The 19205-nt window shown below is 40.5% G+C and overlaps 1 protein-coding gene across 9 annotated transcripts in view; it reads right to left on the bottom strand.

The window, feature by feature from the left end:
* foxp4 (forkhead box P4) overlaps positions 1 to 19205 on the bottom strand; it is a 288002-nt gene that overhangs the window by 44745 nt on the left and 224052 nt on the right. For all 9 annotated transcript variants that reach the window (XM_079596529.1, XM_079596522.1, XM_079596526.1 and 6 more), the window contains 2 exons: positions 18237 to 18326; positions 3513 to 3635 (listed from right to left, as the gene is read on the bottom strand). In XM_079596529.1, coding sequence (XP_079452655.1) covers positions 3513 to 3635; positions 18237 to 18326 — 213 coding nt within the window. The remainder of the gene's footprint in view (positions 1 to 3512; positions 3636 to 18236; positions 18327 to 19205) is intronic.

Below are 19205 nucleotides of genomic sequence, written 5' to 3'. Positions count from 1 at the left end.
TTCATACATCGTACACATTTTTATTGCTATTTGTTATGCATTGTTTATATTATTATTGTGTGTTTGGTGGAATTGAAGAGCTTGTGTGACTCATGTTTACCAAGTGTGCATAATGCAAATTAATTGTTATTGTTTTGGTGAATGTCAGTTTCTCAGATCATAAAGTGTGCCCCCTTATGAAAACGTAATACCTCCCTATTATATATGTTCTGGCGACGACCCTGTCCCAGGTCAATCTACAGACAAGCCTGATGTTCAACCATTCCAGACTATGTCGCTGACAGAATGACAGAAAACTCATTTGATTGGGTGTCTGCCCTCAAAAAACTTATTTTGGGCCAACCCGAGTGCACAAAACTCTTTGGTCTTAAACGAGCCTTGAACTCGCTCATATCCCACTGTTTTTACCAGGCGAGTGGTTCTACCGAGCAACACTAAAACACTGTTTGCCCTCTACAAAATCCATCTCACACCACTGCGTCCTTTTTTACTACCTGTCGCCATGCCGCTCTACGGGATATTGAAGGTGAGCTACCTCGCGTCTGTGATGCCGAGCCACGGCCATTTCCAACAGAGAGAGTCAGCGAGCCGTAAGGTGTGAAGGGAAACTCCATTTACCACACTCGAGGCATTTGGATCGCAATATGTCGCCCGTCTCTCGGTTTAAACTTTCCTCCACGCCTCGCTGCCACCCGACTGGCCCCGCTGCCTCTCGCCCACTCATTACCCCTTTAATTCATGCCAATATGAAGCTGAATAGTTGCAGGAATAATTAAAGAGTAATTAAGGGTTTTTTAATGATTTGATTCAGTGGGCCCTTTTCACGTTAACTGCACGCCTTGAAAGGCATTCACCTTAGATTCCCATTATTGTGACCTTGGTTTTACTTAACAGCACAGAGAAGGGATAAAAAAAGGAAAATATATCAGCTGGGCTGTAATTAAGGGTTGGAGGGATGTAAAGGTTAACTCACACATGCACAAGTGCACACGCATACATAAACATGCACTTGCTCTCTCTTTCCTGCGCTCGCTCTATCTTTGCATGTAAAATCATATTCGTAAGGGTATTCACATGCAGAAAAAGCCAAAGCCCACTCGTTCTCCCACACACACTGGGACGAGATCAGGGACGGATTGCTGTATGTGTGTGTTGGCAGGCTTTCTGATTGCTCCATTTGCCGTGTGCGAGAGAGTGAGCATTAAAAGCCACTTCTCACGTGGTTCATCACCACTGCGAACCATTAAACCCACTGGCTTTTACTGGAGATGTAAAACGGCCCATGAACGGTAACTATTTCAATTTCAATATCCTCGTTAAATATAGAATAAAAAAAAGAGAGAGAGAAATAAAGCGGGGGGAGGGGGACAAAAGAGCTAAGTTTCTTTCTCAAACAGCTGAATTTTGATTTCTGCGAGCGAGCGACTCTTGATAAATTTGTCAGATCTGCTTGGTGCAATTTATACTCGCCTAAAGCAACCTCCCTCCTCCTTACTACTACTGTAAATCAATTCTGCTCTGTCAAGATCATTTATGTAACAGAAAACTCTCTTTCCTCTTGTACTTATGAAAGATAATCATACGTTCTTAATCAAAGAGGTTTCGGAGAGGTGCCTGACCTGATTTCTGCCTGAGAAGTGTGTGTGAAAAGGTCGAGAGTTGCGAGTTTTGGGACGGTGATAAATATTTGAGAGACGTGAGAGAAACGGGGTTGTTTGTTTCTTCATGTCTGCTCAGGGGCCACACCTCTGGCCTCCAGGCGATATCGCAGCGAGATAGCAGAGGCCATGCAACTAATAAACAAAGAAAGAAAGAGAGAGAGAGAGAGAGAGAGAGAGAGAGAGAGAGAGAGAGAGAGAGAGAGAGAGAGAGAGAGAGAGAGAGAGAGAGAGAGAGAGAGAGAGAGAGAGAGAGAGAGAGAGAGAGAGAGAGAGAGAGAGAGAGAGAGAGAGAGAGAGAGAGAGGTGGGAAGAGATATGGAGAAGTCTGGCTCAGCAGCTGGGTGAGAAACATTGTCCTCACTCTAACATAAGCGCTCCCTGACCGCCGGCGAGTCGACGTGTAGCGACACCAGCCAAAGGAGGCGTCGTCGACACTAGTACGCTAGTAAATGCTGCTTATAAACGCCAGAGCCAAGTAACATCAAAGCCGGGGAAGATATCATTCCGGGCATGCCTGTGAGGATGCAATCAAAGTTACACAAAACGCGATTACATTACACACTCTGACATCTAAACTCAGGGCCTATTAACGGGGATCACACATGAATGTGCATTTACTGTGCCATCCGACGGCACTCTATAAAAGCACTGGCAACAGCTGAAGGATGTTCAGTCAAGCTGGCCGGATTCTCCTATAAAACGTATGGCTTGAGCAGTTAGGAGGGCCGGACGGGAGGGAAGAAGTTTTCTTATGGAAGTATGGAACAAAGCGTTTGTGTTTATGTCTGAGTGCTCTATATATTCCAGAAGGGTTAGAATGCTTGTTTTAGTATGTACCTCTTGGCGGCAACTTGATATTTTCCACTTAACGTTAAGTTGTGAAGAAGCCCGTTTCTGCCCCAGAGTAAGAAATTAAAATGTAAATGTATTTATGACTATTTCCTTCATAATTTGACCTTTACTTGTCATAAATGTGAATTTATACATTACCATTCTGTATTCAGTAAGTATGCATTCAATTAATCAAGTGACAGTTAAGACTAACATTGTTAAAATAAAATAAAAATCTGTTCTTTTAAACTTTTTATTGATCAAAGAATCATAAAAAATGCTCTTCCTCAAAAATAAACAATAATAAGTCAACACTGATAATAAGAAATGTTTTTGAGCACCAAATCAGCATATTAGAATGATTACTGAATAGAACAGAAAACACTTATTTTAATAATATTCCAAAAATATTACTGTTTTTACTGTATTTTTGATCAAATAAATGGAGGGTGAGCATGATTTCTTAGAATTTCAGAATTATTCTTGTAAATGAAACTATTTCTCACAACTGTGACTGTATTTCTCAGTTTCTGTCATCTCACAATGGTAACTCTCTAGTAGTAGTGACTTTTATATCTCACAATATGACTGTTTTTTGTTTTAAAACTAAATCTTACAATTATCTGTGGAAACAGGCTCATAGATTTCTATACTCTAAAACAAAATGATGAATTCATTTGGTTAGGTTAAAATAATTAAATAATAATGGACCAAATAATTATCCACTATAATGTCTTAACAAACTTCATGAAAGCTATGATGTCATATCTTTGTTGGAAAACGATGGCATGCGGAGCGAAACATGTCCCTGCAGCACAGTTTTTGATGACATGATATTACCGGTATAGCTAATAGTGTATAGTAATATTTTGATTAGCCAATAAAACTGGCATCAACTGGCATTAAAAAAAGTACCTTTTGTGTGGCTTGTTTGAGCATGTCATGTCAGAACAGCCCAGACATCTACAAATATTGTTTTAAGTTGTGTGTGTGGTGACTGTGTCGGTGTGTGTGTGTTACCTGTTGCAGCATAAGGGCTTGTTGCTGCTGGAGTAAAGCTTGGAGCTGAGGCGGAGAGAGGATCTGCTGCATCTGCTGAGGAGTTATCATCTGTGGGGTCATCATTGCCATGGATACCGGCACCTAAAAAAAGGTAAATAAGGAAAAGAAGTCCAATAAGTGACCGCAAACATGGTTGTGGATGAGCGTTTGAGCATCATAATCTGTAACAGTGCTTGTCCCACAACTGGTGGGCCGTCACACTAAAATGTGTCACAGGTCTGAGCAGCATGGAAAAACAAAATGAAATACAAATTATAGAATGCATGTGATAAAACAAACAGACTTATCAACTGTTAAGATGCTGAAGATGCCCACCTCTACAGTGAGATAAGCATAAATAAGCACATACCCTCACTTTAACATGATACAAAGCCATTTCTGTTTTTCTAGCTTCATAAAGGAACGTTGTACTTCACTTTAATTAACTCTTTATCCTGTCATGGCAAAGAGAGTACACAAAACATCAGCTCTGTTGACACAATAGAGCTCCACACTGCTTGCATTGTAAAACCCTGGCAGTTTTTCCAAAAGAGAGAGAGAAAGAGTGTTGATCAAATCTTCCCTTGAGTAGGTAGTCTTTATCAGCCTGAAAGTACTTCAATAAACATAATATTATGATTTGTTATCTAGAGAATCACATCTTGGCAAAAATAACAAACAGTCTGATAAGATAGCTATCGGCAGGAAACAACTTGCAACAGTCTGGAAGTGAGAGCACAATTTGCTAGACAAGAACGAGGCGTAAAGATGGAAAGCGTGATTCTTATCTTATGACAAATATGCAGAAAGGGAGAAATGGAAAGAGAGCCGAGCTCAACAACAAGGATTTCTCTCTGCAAGCCCAGTCGGGCCATTAGTTCACATTTTTACTTGCCCAGCCAGCATTTTCACTGGCCCCGGTTTTATTATTAATATGCACATGTGTGTATTTTTTTTACTTGAAGTTTTACATTGACTTACTTTGGAAACTCCTTTCCCTTTTTTTTTTTTTTTTAATTAAAGATAATTGTGAATTAATCAGGAATTCTTTCTTTTTTGGAACTCTCATACAGGTCATGGGCATCCTTACTCTCTTTCTCTGTGTGTGTCTGTGTGTGTGAGAGAGAGATGGTTTGGAAAGGCCTGAAGGCAGGCCGCTTGTACATGAATACATCCTTTAATGCAGTAGTAGCGGCCACCCTGTGAACTTATGGGCAGTTTTTTAACGGGCCAGCAATTTCCTCCAGTACAATTTGCGGCTGCTTCCTCGAATGCAGCTAGCGATCTTCCACTGAGACACACACACACACACACACACACACACACACAGCCGCTCCGTGGCGTTCCATTTATTTTCCTATTTACTGCTCAAGGGCCAGAACTGATCATCTCCCTGCAACTGCTCAATAAAAATAAAGCTATTTACAGGCAACGGCTGGCTTGAAGCTGACATACGAGTGCAAACTACAAGCCAGCATAATACGTACATTTATCTACATTTTCCACTCAAAGAGAATAAAAAAGACAGGCAACGGCGTGACGACTTCCCAGTCCACTGCCAGTCCGATCTGATATTTGCATTCATTTGTTTTCATGTAGCGCCTGAGCGCTCATATTTTCAGCAGTTTATCTATTCGGAGCTCGAGGGCTCGTGAGGAGGGGTGGAGGGAGGGGGCGAGATAAGGAGAGGAAAGACGAAGAGAGAGAGCTGTCAGACGCAAATTAAATCTGTAAAGGGCTGATTTGACTTTGTAAACAAGATTGGCGGTAAATACGAACACTGGCTCTTTTCCCCCGCCGGAAAGAGGGATGAAAGCTTGCGTTCGCGAGCCTCGCGTGGTTATCTGTGACTGTCCGATATTTTATTGTAAACGTCCCTATCACAATGAAACGAGCCATCCGTATCCTTCACTATGAGGAGGTGGGAACGCTTCCCAGAATCCATGACAGAGACAAAGAGGCAAAATTATGCACTCTTTTACCCTCTACGACTTATGTGCCACAAGACAGACACATTTTATGGCCTGGCGTGCCACTCACCTTGATTAATTGTAGGCGTGACGCAGGTGAGGCTATGTTAGACTAGCGCTTACAGCTAAAGCTAACAAGCACAGACACATTTCAGCTGATGATATCATGCATCTGATGCCATCGTGGGAGAGCGTTCGGCCCTCCGCCAAATATCATGCATCCGCCTTTGATGACTTCTATCAAGGGTTAAAACATCAAGGGCCCTACAATTACTGCTTTGAAAGCAAGTATGTGCACCTAGAGAGGAAAAGCGTCTGAAACAAAGCCAGGGCATCATCCGAGGCGAGAGCCCACAGCAGGCCAGTCGGGCCGGGACGTGATGTATGTGTGTCTGTGCACACATCGGGGTAGACGGAACGTGAGATAGGGCAAAAGAGGGGGCTCGGTGTGGCGGGCGCTTGGCGTCACGCCAATTTGCCACGCACGGCTGCTTGTCACCGGGAAAGAGCGAAATGAAAACCTGTAATTAATTGCTCCTCTGCATCCCATTCTCCCGCGGTGACAACCCATACATTCTATTTTATACACACGTTCATTGACATTTTCAAGTTGCAGGCGTAATAATTACCAGAGTTATAACACCTTCTATTGCGGCGCGACAGTGGGATTGACGAGCCGCCTGAATGCTGAGTTGTTAAGGTTTGACGCCATTAATTGCCCCTATAATCTAATATCACAAAGGCGGGCCATTACACACCATGAGCGGAGCGTGCAATTCGACACTACGGTTTCAGAGCAGTGCAGGAAAACAAAAGCGCGCCATTAGGGACTTGACGGCCGCTAACAAAAGCGCAGCACAATGCGGAATTATATTTTCATTCGGCTTTGTCTCTCGCCATAAATGATTCCCCCGTTCATTTGCCGCTGAATAGACCCAGTAATAGAGGAGCCAGAAACCCCAACCATTTGAAGTCAGGCATTTATTAAATGCATTTAATTTTTTTCTCTCTTTCTCTCTTTAAATTAACATGCAAAGGGAAAGAAAGGCGAGGGAGATATTTTGCTCGATGAGCAGAAGCACAGTGGCGAGCACCTTGCTGTGAATTATCAAGCCTGAACACTCATTTACTATATTTTAAAAACAGAGACAAAAAGCATTCTCTCCACATATGACGTGAGAGAATAACAAGAGACACCTGTTGTGATGTGTTTTCAGTAAAGGACTAGTAGAGATACCTCACATTTGGACCACAGGTCCACCCATAGCGGAGCTTCAATAGGTAGCCAAATAGGAAAAGCTTTGAAATATATAGACATTATTTAGAAAAAAAATCATATATATAAAAAATATAAAAAAACCTCATCAATAAAAATATACAAGATAAAACCAATAGCAAATATATTAACAAAAATAAATAAATAAAAATAATCAACCATTATGATCGATTTCCTCTTTGCTAGTCAATAGGCAATTTGTGGAGGTTGCACCGAACCCAATCTTTTTCACTTGAACGTAAGAGGTCAAGGTTTGGTGTGTTAACAGAGGTAGTTAGTCCCAACTGGTCAATGTTTTAACTACAATTACATGAGGGTAAAAGCATATTTCGGGGAAAAAAAAAACATTTAAATCAAAACATTTAAATCAAATTTATATTTAATTATATTATAGTACAGTAGATGCATATCAATCGTCTATTTTTAATAGTTCTTATTCATTGTTTATTTAATAAATAATATATTATTTTAAATAATTTTCCTTTTCTGTAATTATTAGTCAAATGACACCAGGTAACTGGCTCAAAAAAAAAATCTAGAATTGAGTGCTCATAAGCAAAGACGGCATGGAGATTGCATCTTTTGTGAGTCCTATGCTAGCTGAACAATTGCCATTGAGATGAACAGGGACGCTAACATATAGCTTGCTCTGCAACAAAAGCAAATAATATCAGGTCTTATGCTATAATAACCTGTGTGTGTTTGAGAACGGCCTCCACCAATCAGTGGCACGCAGGTCAAGGGTCGTCTGCATAGGGCGGCTCTTGTGGTCATTTTCAGCATATTTCACTTATATCATCCACCTTTAATCAGGTATGGGGTAAAACACACAATCACTTTAGAGGTCAATACGGTAAATGGAGCTCATCTGTACAAGCAAAACCTCTTTTCGCACTCACCCGCAGCTTTGAGTTTGTAAGTGGCATCTGAACGCATCTGTCTGTGAGAGAGCGCATAATATATGGTGTGTATTTGATGGCCATCCCCTAAAACCATCTCCACAAGCTTCTGAGACTGTCTGCTAATGAGCCAGCTTCAGTGGCACCTCTGGTGCCTCCCACCACCATTAAGATTCACCAGCGCTGTCCACACGCACCACGAAGAGCTACCCACTACTGACAGGGGTCAGCTTCAATACAGAGAGAGAGAGAGAGAGAGAGCAGCGGGGGAGATGGCCGTTCGCAAGGAGCGGAGCAGTAATTAGAGGGGCTATTTGAAGAGCGAGTTTAACTGATTAACAAAGAGGAGAGATGGGAAATGAGAGAGAGAGAGAGAGAGAGAGAGAGAGAGGTAGAGGGAGAGAGAGAGGGAAGCCGAGCTGCAAGAAGAGCGATGCGTCCCAGAGGGTCATAAAGGAAGTAGTAAGGACAGAGAATGCATTCCAATGAGCCTTATTCTGGCTTTTCCTTTTTTTCCGGCCTTGATAAATTACAATCAGTCTCATCAACCCCTCCGCTCATTAAAACACAGACACAAGGACGATGATGTGAATCTCTTGTGAACCAACAGACAGACCCGGCGGGCAGAGCCCAACATTGTGCGGTTTACGTGGGGTCTGAACCCGGAACAAGTGAGAGTGTTTTAATACGAAATCCTCCTCAGCACAATATACTGTCAGTCTGCCAAATGACTCACTTTCATTAAACTAAAACCATCCGCACTTAAAAGCATTTTGCAGGCGATTCCCTGCAAAATGTTTCACCCGTGCTCCTGGATTCAATCTGATTCCATTAGTGTGGATATATGGAGCGTCTCAATGCATTCAACGATAAGTTGTAACGTTTCTGCCCTAATGAAGTGGCCACTCAAATTATTTGCCATTCAAAAATAGATTTGGGGGTTGTGGTGCATCTTGCAAGGGAATCAATGTGTGTTGCACCTGGTGTAAACTAAAACAAGAACTGAAGCCTGAACACACCCGAGAAGCTTCTTTTACATCTTATTACATAAACATCTTTACATTTTCTAAAGCTCTACCCACTCACACACAAAATAACTACTACATGGATGGATGAGGGATGTATTGTATAATTATGTTAAATTTGGAATGATTTTCCTGACATTTAATTAGGCGACATCATAAATATGATTTTAATGCACTTGACAGACAGACATAGATAGATAGATAGATAGATAGATAGATAGATAGATAGATAGATAGATGGATAGATGGATAGATGGATAGATGGATAGATGGATAGATGGATAGATGGATAGATGGATAGATAGATAGATAGATAGATAGATAGATAGATAGATAGATAGATAGATAGATAATATAGGCTACACCCTTTATCACCTCCTTTGTATTTATCTCTATTAGCATTTTTAGGTAAAAAAAAAAAAAAGAAAACAGACAGCGAGCACAAAGTATAGAGATCTTCATTTTGGGAAAGGTCAACCTCCCAGTAATGAGCCGTACACTAAATTATGGTATTTAAATAAATGGATGATGATGAATGCATCTCCATTCTCTGGAGGATTCTTTGCCATTCCATATTACAGGGTAATTATCACATGTAGTGCGGTGGTGCATACATACAGAGACACACACACACACACACACACACACACACACACACACACACACACACACACACACACACACACACACACGATAAAAAATGGGCGAAAGAGCCTCAAGTGAAAGCATGTAAAAACATGTTACTAAACTTTGGACAGACGTGGCAAATCAGCTCCATAAAGCCATAATTGGGACTGGCTGAGTTCTTGAAAGGCTTTTTATAGCTGGAGAGGAATAATATACTCGTCCATATAAAGAAGGGGGAAAATCTGATAAACGGCACTTAAAGTTGAAGAATTTAGAGAAGAGCACAAAGGTCTAGCACTTTAAAGACTGCGAGGGAACTCGGCTCAGACTCTGGAGTGTGAATTACGACAGAGCGACACTTATGTGGAAAGGTGGCCAAAGAATCACACCGAATATGTAAAGAGAGCAGAGTTCTGGTCATCCAAATCTAAAGTCCTGGTTAGCACACATACACACACAGGAAGAGTTGAGCCTAGAAAGCTGAGACGGAGTGTCAGATAACAACAAAGAAACACAATTGCCCCTCTGTGGTGAGCTATAATAAATTAACTAGTAAAGTCTTATTTAAGCACAGTTCTTAAAAATGTGATTTTATGGAAAAGAGCACCTCGGATATCCTACATCTGTTAGATGCTCCGCAAAGGAAAAACACCAGTCTTATGCACAAATGTCATCAAGTTTCGTTGGGATGCATTGATATTAAAATTCTAGCAAATACGATAATCCGAAATTTTATTTTATGACCAATAACCAATAAATCATACTTTTTTCATATGAATAAACTAAAAATAAAACAAACTAAAATCAATCATTTAAAATGTTCCAATTTAATTTAGGCATCACAACATTATAATGTACAGATATTCAATTTGAGATTTGTAAAGATCTCTTTAACAGTGTTATTAAATTAGTAGCGTTTTAAAGATACATTTTAAGTGTTAGTCGATGGAAAAGGTCATCTAAAAGTTAAAAAATGGGTAAATAATTAGCATGCACAATTAAATATCCAATATCTACTGATTACGGCATATTAAATAACATTTCTAATATCAGCCGATAACCAATATATCATGCATCCCAATTTTAATATATCTGATTCTCACAAAATACAAGCCATAAACTTAAATGCATGATTCTGACAAAGCTTGTAAAATTTAGAGGCAATCAGACAATAGGTGGTGCTATAAAACATGACAAATATGAACATTTAATGTGTTAGCATGTGTAATGGAGAAAGATGGAGGCATATAAAGTTATAATGAATATATAAACACCACAGTCAGTCAATCTCAATGATCCATCTTCAAGCTCACCGGCGTTCTGCAGGGATGCTGGAGTGGGAGGGATAATTGAAAAAAAATGACAAGGAGACGACTAGAGGAGACATCACACGCGGGCATCCATGCACACGCGGGACAACATTCTAGCGCTGTTTACCCCCGTCAAAAAGAATTACTCACCTCACCGATGGAGGACTGGTAGACTGCCTAACCGCAACCCACAGCTCACACTCTCTAATTCTCTCTCTCCTCCTGCACTAGAGTACCTGCAGTCTGCGCTGATGGCCATTATGAGCAGTTTATTCACGGGTGCGCTCGTGAGTCTATCGCCTGCGGGCTCAAGCCGGTAAACAAGCCGTCACATCTCATTTACACAACAGCGCCATTAATCGCCTCGCAAACCAACACCAAGCGCCGGGCCGAGGCGAGAGGGAGACGGCGGGGAGGGAGGATAGAGGTTAAGGCTGGGGTTGTGGAGGCTTGGAGGGGTCAGAGACAGGGGGCAAACAGGGAGAGAAGGGATGGAGGAAGGGTGTACCCAAACAAAAACAAGAGGGAACGGGGAGATCAGATATGGAGAGGGAATTACTAAGACTGAACCGCAAGAAAAGGGCTCAAGGAACCGCTTAGCATCCGAGATGCAGGGATCTCTGTAGGAACACTGTAAGGAGTGATCCATCACCAATGTGTCCTTAAGGAAGACACTTGTCATTACAATTTATTTTTGGATATATCTGTATATTCATCCAAGTGGATGATGCACACTGGTGGTGGTTGAGGAGAGACATGATTGTAAAGTGCTTTGGGTGTACAGTAGTACATATGAAAAGTGCTATATAAATGCCTCATTCATTCATATTTATATTCATAATTTATTATAATAAAATCTTTAAAATATCAAATATATAATATTGTATAATTGTGTACAAAAATATGTATTTTACTTTTTTGCATACATTATACATTTACTTCTACTCTTTTGTCTATATTTATTTTATCTTTGTTTACATATTTATATATTGTGACAGAAATACAGGCACATACATACATTACATGAACCCTCAGCATTAACCTGTCAAGGTTTACTTTGCAGTAATGACAAAATACACACTATCCCTTACAACCGTAGCAACATGGCTGTTGTACAGCCCACCAACACATCTAAACTGTTGCCTCTGTCTCCTAACTAGCCCTTATGATCATCTTTCATCTCCTCCATATCACCATATGACTAATGCAAGAATGCTAAACTGCTACATGCCAACTCTCCCAGTTACATTTAACCGTCCCCCATCATACTAAAGCAGAATGTGTTTATCAACACATGAACAGGAGAACAAAATGCCTCCACTGTTCCACTAGAATAATTCCCTTCTCTTAATCCTGACAGAAGGGGGCAAGGGGTCACATTTCTCAGGTGGAAGCGATAAGGGAAGCTAGGTGGGGTTAGCATAAGGAGGGACGGATGGGAGAGCTTTTAAACAGTCACACCGCCACCTTCAAAAAGCCTGGAAGATATTAGCCCGCATGTGGAGAGTGAAGGGTCACTATTGAGCGGGACGTGACGCTAAAGAGGCCTGTCATTTTAATAACAGGCCCGCTGAAAGGCTGCAGGCGCTGTTACCAGGTGGCTCTGTGATGATGATGTCTTCCAGGCTATAGAGCCCTGGTGCACACAGCCACCTTTTCACAAGCTAATTTGTCCCAAAATGATCTAAAACCCCCATTGCCGTCCATCCCCCAAAGTTACACAATTACCTCCCACAGGTATTTATCATATTGCACTTCTTATACAGTACATGGTGGTGGTGCGGGCGGTTTTGTTTGTTGTGTGTGTGCGCGGTGTGTAATAAAAGTCAGCCACCGGGGGCTGCAGGGCTGAGCGACTCTAGAGAAGCAGAGAATTCTGGGCTGTCACTTGCTTATTTTCACCCAGTTCAAAGCTCGCGTCTGGGGACCGCTTTCTCTGACAGCGTTCGGACAGCATTCGGACAAATGAAAATCCGCCGTTGCGCGAGTGCCCAGAGTCGGGCAAGTTCAAGTGGAAAATCCCCCCACCACTCCATCTTCCATATCCCTCTTCCATTAGTCCCTCGCTTTCTGCGGACGTCCCTCGCACACACACATCTGTGGCTCTATCTAACGCCTCACTGCCCCAGAATAAAAATGACAACAAATTTCCAGTGGAACACAACAGAAGAGATGACTGGGGTGCGGAAATATAAAAGCCCATTATCGACCGCGTTCATTACACTTTTCACTCATGTTTCAGATCAAAAAATGGACTTTTACACTCCACTGCTCAAACCCAAACTCTGAAACGGCCAGCAAGGCCCTGGGTGTTTCTCTTCTTGCTCTCTCTCTCTCTCGCTGTCTTCAATCTGTCAGGCCTCTTGCATTCTGGGTCACCCTCTCTTACCCTCTCTCTTTTCAAAACAACCTCTTTGAAAAAGGAAAAAAAAAAAAGTGCCAACTAAGCATTTCCACTTAATGGACAAAACAGAGTTTTCAAAAATAAAAGTTCACAAAAAGGGCTCCGTCCAGTATGGAGGGTCTTTTCGTCCCCCATTGATCTGAGGTGTTTATATACAGTAAGTGTCAGTTTCCAAAAAAGCGCCAAAGAATTCTTATCAAAACCAGCTCTTAAGTGGCTATTTGCATGATAAGCACTGCTTTGTTTTACCGCGATAAAGAACAAACACAAAAGGTACATTTTCATTAGGGTCAAAGGACTTTCAAAGTTCATTCTGTAAAATTGATACCAAAGTGCTTGACCACACAGAGGTGGAGGTTCCAGCTGGCGTCACCCATCTCGCCATCGGATCATCTCAATTCGGTACTCCCTTCACCCAGTGCTACCGTGGCAACGCAGCCTCTCTATCAACGCTCAAGAGAAGGAAACTAATTAGCATGTCTCTAATGAGTCTTTTCTTCTTTTTTTTTTTAATTAAACGAGGTCCTCAATAATACATGAAAAGAGGACACTTTTTCTTTTCAATTACCAACAAAGATGGGACTGAAGCCACGTGTGTGTATGCAAAATGGGTCTTTATAACCATGATAAATTCTATGCCCTTTCCATCACCTTATACACACAGATAAAAATAGTCCTATCGTGTGACAGATTTTAAAACGTGTGGATTTTATTATGCTGCTAATTATAAAACATCAAATAAAATGAATGAAAAAGTAAACAATTAAATGGAATCAATTCCATTACAAGCAACCATTTGGTTTGTTTTTTAAATTTAACCATTTAAAAAAAATATATGAAAAAATATCACAGTACTTTGATAATAAATATTTCTGAAGCACCAAGTCAACATATTTGAATGTTTTCTGAATGATCATGTGACACTGTAGATTAGAGTAATGATGCTGAAAACAGAAAACAAATATTTTAAATTGTAATTTCACATCATTACTGTTTTTACTGTATTTTTTTATAAAATAAATGCACCCTTGGTGAACATTAAAGACTTTCAAACTTTCAAAAACATTAAACAAATATTAACGACCCAAAATTTTGAACGGTAGTGTACATACAAAATAATTTTAAAACAAATGTAAACTAACAAGCCTAATGAAGTGGAATGCAATCCTTGCCTTGGCAAGTTTAAATGACTCTCGTAGACTCTTGCACAGACTGAGCCAGAACAATAAATATATATACATAAAAAAAAGAGAACTAATATTAGGCGAGAATGAGAGACGTTTAAGGAAAGAACATGTTGGTCACGGCCAAGGTTCTGAAAGATTCAGACAAAAACCTCGGTAGTGTAACTTCTGGTTTCATTGGCAGTAAAGAAGAGGAAAACTAATTATCAGCCACCAAAAGATTTCATTGTTTGTCACATCGCATTCAAATATTCATAGGGAGCTTAACCCGACCAGCAGCCATTTTCTGTCGGGCTAAATCCATTGATTCGATTAAATGACTTCCTTGCCCTACTCTCCTTGCCATTGGACAACAGCTTCAAATACCCTGAACCTGAGGACTTAAATAATAAATAATAAGATTAATAAATAAATAAAAATCATAATTTGAATTGACCCTTCGCAGGGAGTTTGACAGGGGATCTGACCAATCACAATCCGCCATCCGCCATTTTTGTCCAACAAAGCAGTCAGGAGAGTTAGTAGATTAATGTTGGAGGACTAAAGTGTACTGACGTCTTTCCGCTTCTTTCTTATGTTCATTCATGTTTATTTGATGCTATAAATTAACTAGAAGGAAGAGATGATCGGTTCACGAGCAGCTTTAACTGAGGCACCACAGCGATCTGTCAGACGCATTAAAGAGCCACAAAACGGTATTCATTGGTCAAATTTTGTTAAAAAAAATACCAAATTTGAAAGTTAAGACTTTGTTTCATTTCAAAAGTAACCTGGTCTATCCTGTCTGCCAGCGCGTTGTCAGTGTCCTCTCTGCTCCGCAATGTATTTTTCACTGAGTGAGAACATGGTGTGTGGCATGAGAGCGCCGTGGCTTGTCGGACATAGCAACAGTAACTAAAGGGGGCGGGTCTTTGTGAACGGTCAATTAAAAGAGTAAAAAGAGAGTTGAAATAACAGCAAGAATCTCGTGACGGCTAGGTGTCGAGCAGCTAAAGCCTTTTCGTAATTACATAAAATAAAATAAAAGTCTAATCCTCCAGCATGACTTTAAAACAATAAAAATGTCAGGTATGTAGATTTACGAGTCGAAAGTAACTGAAAACCCTCCTCAGCTACATAAACAAGGGGTGGTTTACCATCCCTAAGTCCCTTTAGTAAAACTAGGAACCGGGAAGGGTCTGGGTTTAGGGTTGATGCCCCGGGGCAGTATATGAGGAAGTGACACTACAAAGCAGAATCTCAGGGCTCTCCTTTATTAGTATGCAGGGTGGCCTTGTGCTGAGGTGGGATAGACTTCACCCCAGAAGCCCAAACAAAGAGCCTCACCTGAGGCTCTACTAAGGGTCATGGGTTGACAGAGGTCAGTGGATCTGACCATAGAGTTGATCGGAAAACATCAAATGTGTATGAGCAACGCCTCTTTATAACTGAGTCTGAGAATGTAGCATGCTATAACCTCTGTAAGTCCCTTTGTAGAGAAAACGAGATTAGCTCTTTTGTAAAACTTGTCAAAAGATGCTATGGACTTCTGGTTGGCTGCTTTTCAGCAGTCAAAAAAGCCCTCCTCCAAGTCAAGGATTTTCTGATCCCTACATACGCCCTTTTAAGTGTAAATCTGGTATTGTTTTCCCCTTTACACCCAAAAAGTTAAATTAAAGTAATATCACAATTCTGCTAAACAAGCTGCATAATTTGAGATGCCATTCATGTCACTCGGAAGCACAAATGAAGAATGACAATGTGAACACTAAAGTGTAATACTTAAAGGGAAAGTTACTCCAAAAATAAACATGTATGACTTGCTTTCCTCTGTGGAACACAATAGAAGATATTTTGAAGAAAGTCTAGTGACTTTAAACTATCCCTTTATAGTGCTAAACTATCCCTTTAAAGTGAACGGCCCTCTTAAGTATAATCAAAAATAAAAGTGATGCTCACATTAGCAAACACCACAATTGAAACATCAAAAGAGGCAAATCTGTTCAACACACCAAATATATTATCGAAAGGTTCATGAACAAAAAAAAGCAACTCGTGAAAAAAGGTGTTCTGATAAAATGTTCCTTTCATTTTCCTCTTCTTGACTTTTCTTTAGCTCAACGAGCACGGTGAAGGAAACTTCAGCCCAGGGTTCAATCTAATTAGTGTGGTTTGTTAATTAAATGAGTGCGCCACTAACGAGGTAACCTGCTGTTCCTTGATAATGTTAATTACCCTGAAGGGAAAACCTCTCAACACGGTCATTTAAACTGTCAGCTAGCATTCCTCCTGGATTATTGATGATTTGTAAAACACTGGGCGGCTCTCTCGCTCCCCTTTGCTCACTCGTTCACTTGCGCTCTCTACTTTTCACCCAATATGCTCGTATTGACTACATCCGCCCCTCGCTTCCTGCTCGTGATTAGCGGTGGCCTTGTTCATCATCTTCTCTCCTCCATCTCCATCAGAGTCAGGCTAAATAAAAAGTGCACCCTAATCTGTACCTACATGCCAGTCTGTGTTAGTCTCACAACTGTGTTAACGCAGGAAGAAGCATGTTTTCATGTCTGTGATATCAAAGCTTTACTCTGGTATACACACGCGAGTGCGTCTTGTCACATTTGACGGGTGGGCTAAAGCAGGCAGTTATCAACCCCTGCCCCAATTCAACATGGCAGGCATGAAGAGTTTCTTCCCAACAGTAAGAAACACCTAGACAAAACAATACCAACACACATACAAAATGTGCAGTGTATTGTTAAACAAGAACTGATGATTACTTTGTAAAGATAGCCTGACTATAATTCATTTATTACCATTTATATGCTGCACATAACATGCAGACAATATATATATATATATATATATATATATATATAAATTAAGAATGCGTTCTCGTTTTAGTAAATTGGCCACGATATAATAATTTGTTCCCTCGATTTGGAAAATCATAGCCCCATTGTACTCATTTGCTCCGTTCTTATTTAACTACAACAAGGAAACAAATTATTATATTGTGCGTGCGATTTACTTAAACGAATTAGTAAAACGCGCAGGTGTTTTTAATTCATGGCCACTATAAACATATTTTTTGGTTTTGTCTTTGGTAAAGCAATAATACAAAAATTGTAACTAAACTTTGGTCTTGGTACTAATAGATCTTAGCTCTCCACACTACTCTATTCCCAAGATTCCTGCTCTAGACCCTGAGCGTGTGTGTGTGTGTGTGTGTGTGTGTGTGTGTGTGTGTGTGTGTGTGTGTGTGTGTGTGTGTGTGTGTCCAGGTGCCACAGGAACGTGCACTCAAGCTAAAAATGAAGCTTGGTTTTTAAGTAGTGCCATTGTTCAGCTCTTCACTACAAAGAACCACATTCACAACTCTGTTCTTATAATACTATAGAACAGACGGGGGATGGGAGAAGAGAAAGTACGACATGACAAATAGGGCTGGGTAAAACAGCAGAAAAAAAAAACCTGTTCTTGATATTGATGATAATCAAATTATTTTTAAATTCAGTTAAATTTCAATAAATTAAAAATATTTACATTTTTCATTTAAATGCACCTTTGCAAACAAATCACTGAATCGGAGTTCAGACTGTTTAAAATTATTCAAGAAAATGAATCAAGCTAACCAACTTCTTCAAATGTTATATCAAACGTTTTTAAAACTTTTTTAACAAGGAAGGATTGTGGAGCTAGTATAATTTTCTAAGCTGCCTTTAAAAAAATAAGTGGCCTAATAAGAAGTTAATTTAATTCATCATCATTTTCATGATGTTGCTGGATTTGATAACACAAGCAAAGTCATCATAAATACATTGAATATTTGATATACCACCCAACCTTAATGATAAAACAAAACAAGCATAAAGGGAAAGGGCAAATGTGATTTAGATGTGCATACGCTCACATCTGATGGTTACAAGTGCATGTAGGCTATGCTTGTATATTCTTGCATGTGTTTGTACAAGTGTGTGGCGCTTGTATATTCTTGCATGTGTTTGTACAAGTGTGTGGCACTCGTACCTGCACAGGGCTCTGTTTGAGCTCGTTGCTGCTGGGGGAGTTGAGTCCTGTGGCCTGCTGGAGGATGAACTGGCGTGCTGCCTGGAGGGCCTGTGGACACGAGACACAGAGACAACACAGCGGTGAGCACCACACATACACACACCTTTGCACTCTGCTTACATTTCCTCAAAATCACAGGAGGGATACACTTAGCACTGCATGGTGGGCTCCACCTGTTTGCCAACCTGAGTGAGTGGGGCCCCTCCCTTACAGGGCCAGAAATGGGCCTTGCTTTCTGAGGGGGAGAAAATGCAACTCTGTAACTCTACCGCACCCTTTTTTTCCTTTCTCTAACACTTCCTTAGATATTCTGTCCACTGTGCCGCCACTCCGAGGTCCGTCCCACATCATGTGGCAACGCTACAAACAGATGACGGCAGTATTCGTTTGGATTTTTTAAACTGTACCCGCACAGGATCTGTGGTCCAATGGCAAAATGCGGCTCTCAAAACAAAAACACTAGGCAACAGTAAATCAGTGGGCAAACAGCTTTTTGAAGAGCGCCATCAGGATGCACATTTGCTTCCTGGCCCTGAAGAGAGAGAGGAAGGTTACATAGTAAATATTGATTTATGAAAGGGGGGTGTGTGTGTGTGAAGGGGGGGCTTGATGTGGCTGAAAAGCCCTCTTTAAAAAAGAAAGAGAAAAAAAACCTGACACCAAACATAAATCCTCAGTCATACTTCGATATGCTAACCGAAAAAAGCTGTAAATTCTAAAAGTTTTGGACATTTTAAGTCAGCTTTAATAGTTCATCTAGCTGTAAACTCACTTTGAAGGCAAATCTATATGGTTTAACATTCACTGTCATGATAATTCATCCAAAAATCATCTATCATAATTTATTAACTCTCACGTCAGCACCATAAACATAGCATAAATGTGGTCCATACAACTCAAAATATATATTTAAAGTCTTCTTAAGTC

Source organism: Phoxinus phoxinus, assembly GCF_949152265.1.
Source record: "Phoxinus phoxinus genome assembly, chromosome: 22".
Taxonomy (NCBI): Eukaryota; Metazoa; Chordata; class Actinopteri; order Cypriniformes; family Leuciscidae; genus Phoxinus; species Phoxinus phoxinus.
This window is presented reverse-complemented; position numbering and strand designations above follow the sequence as displayed.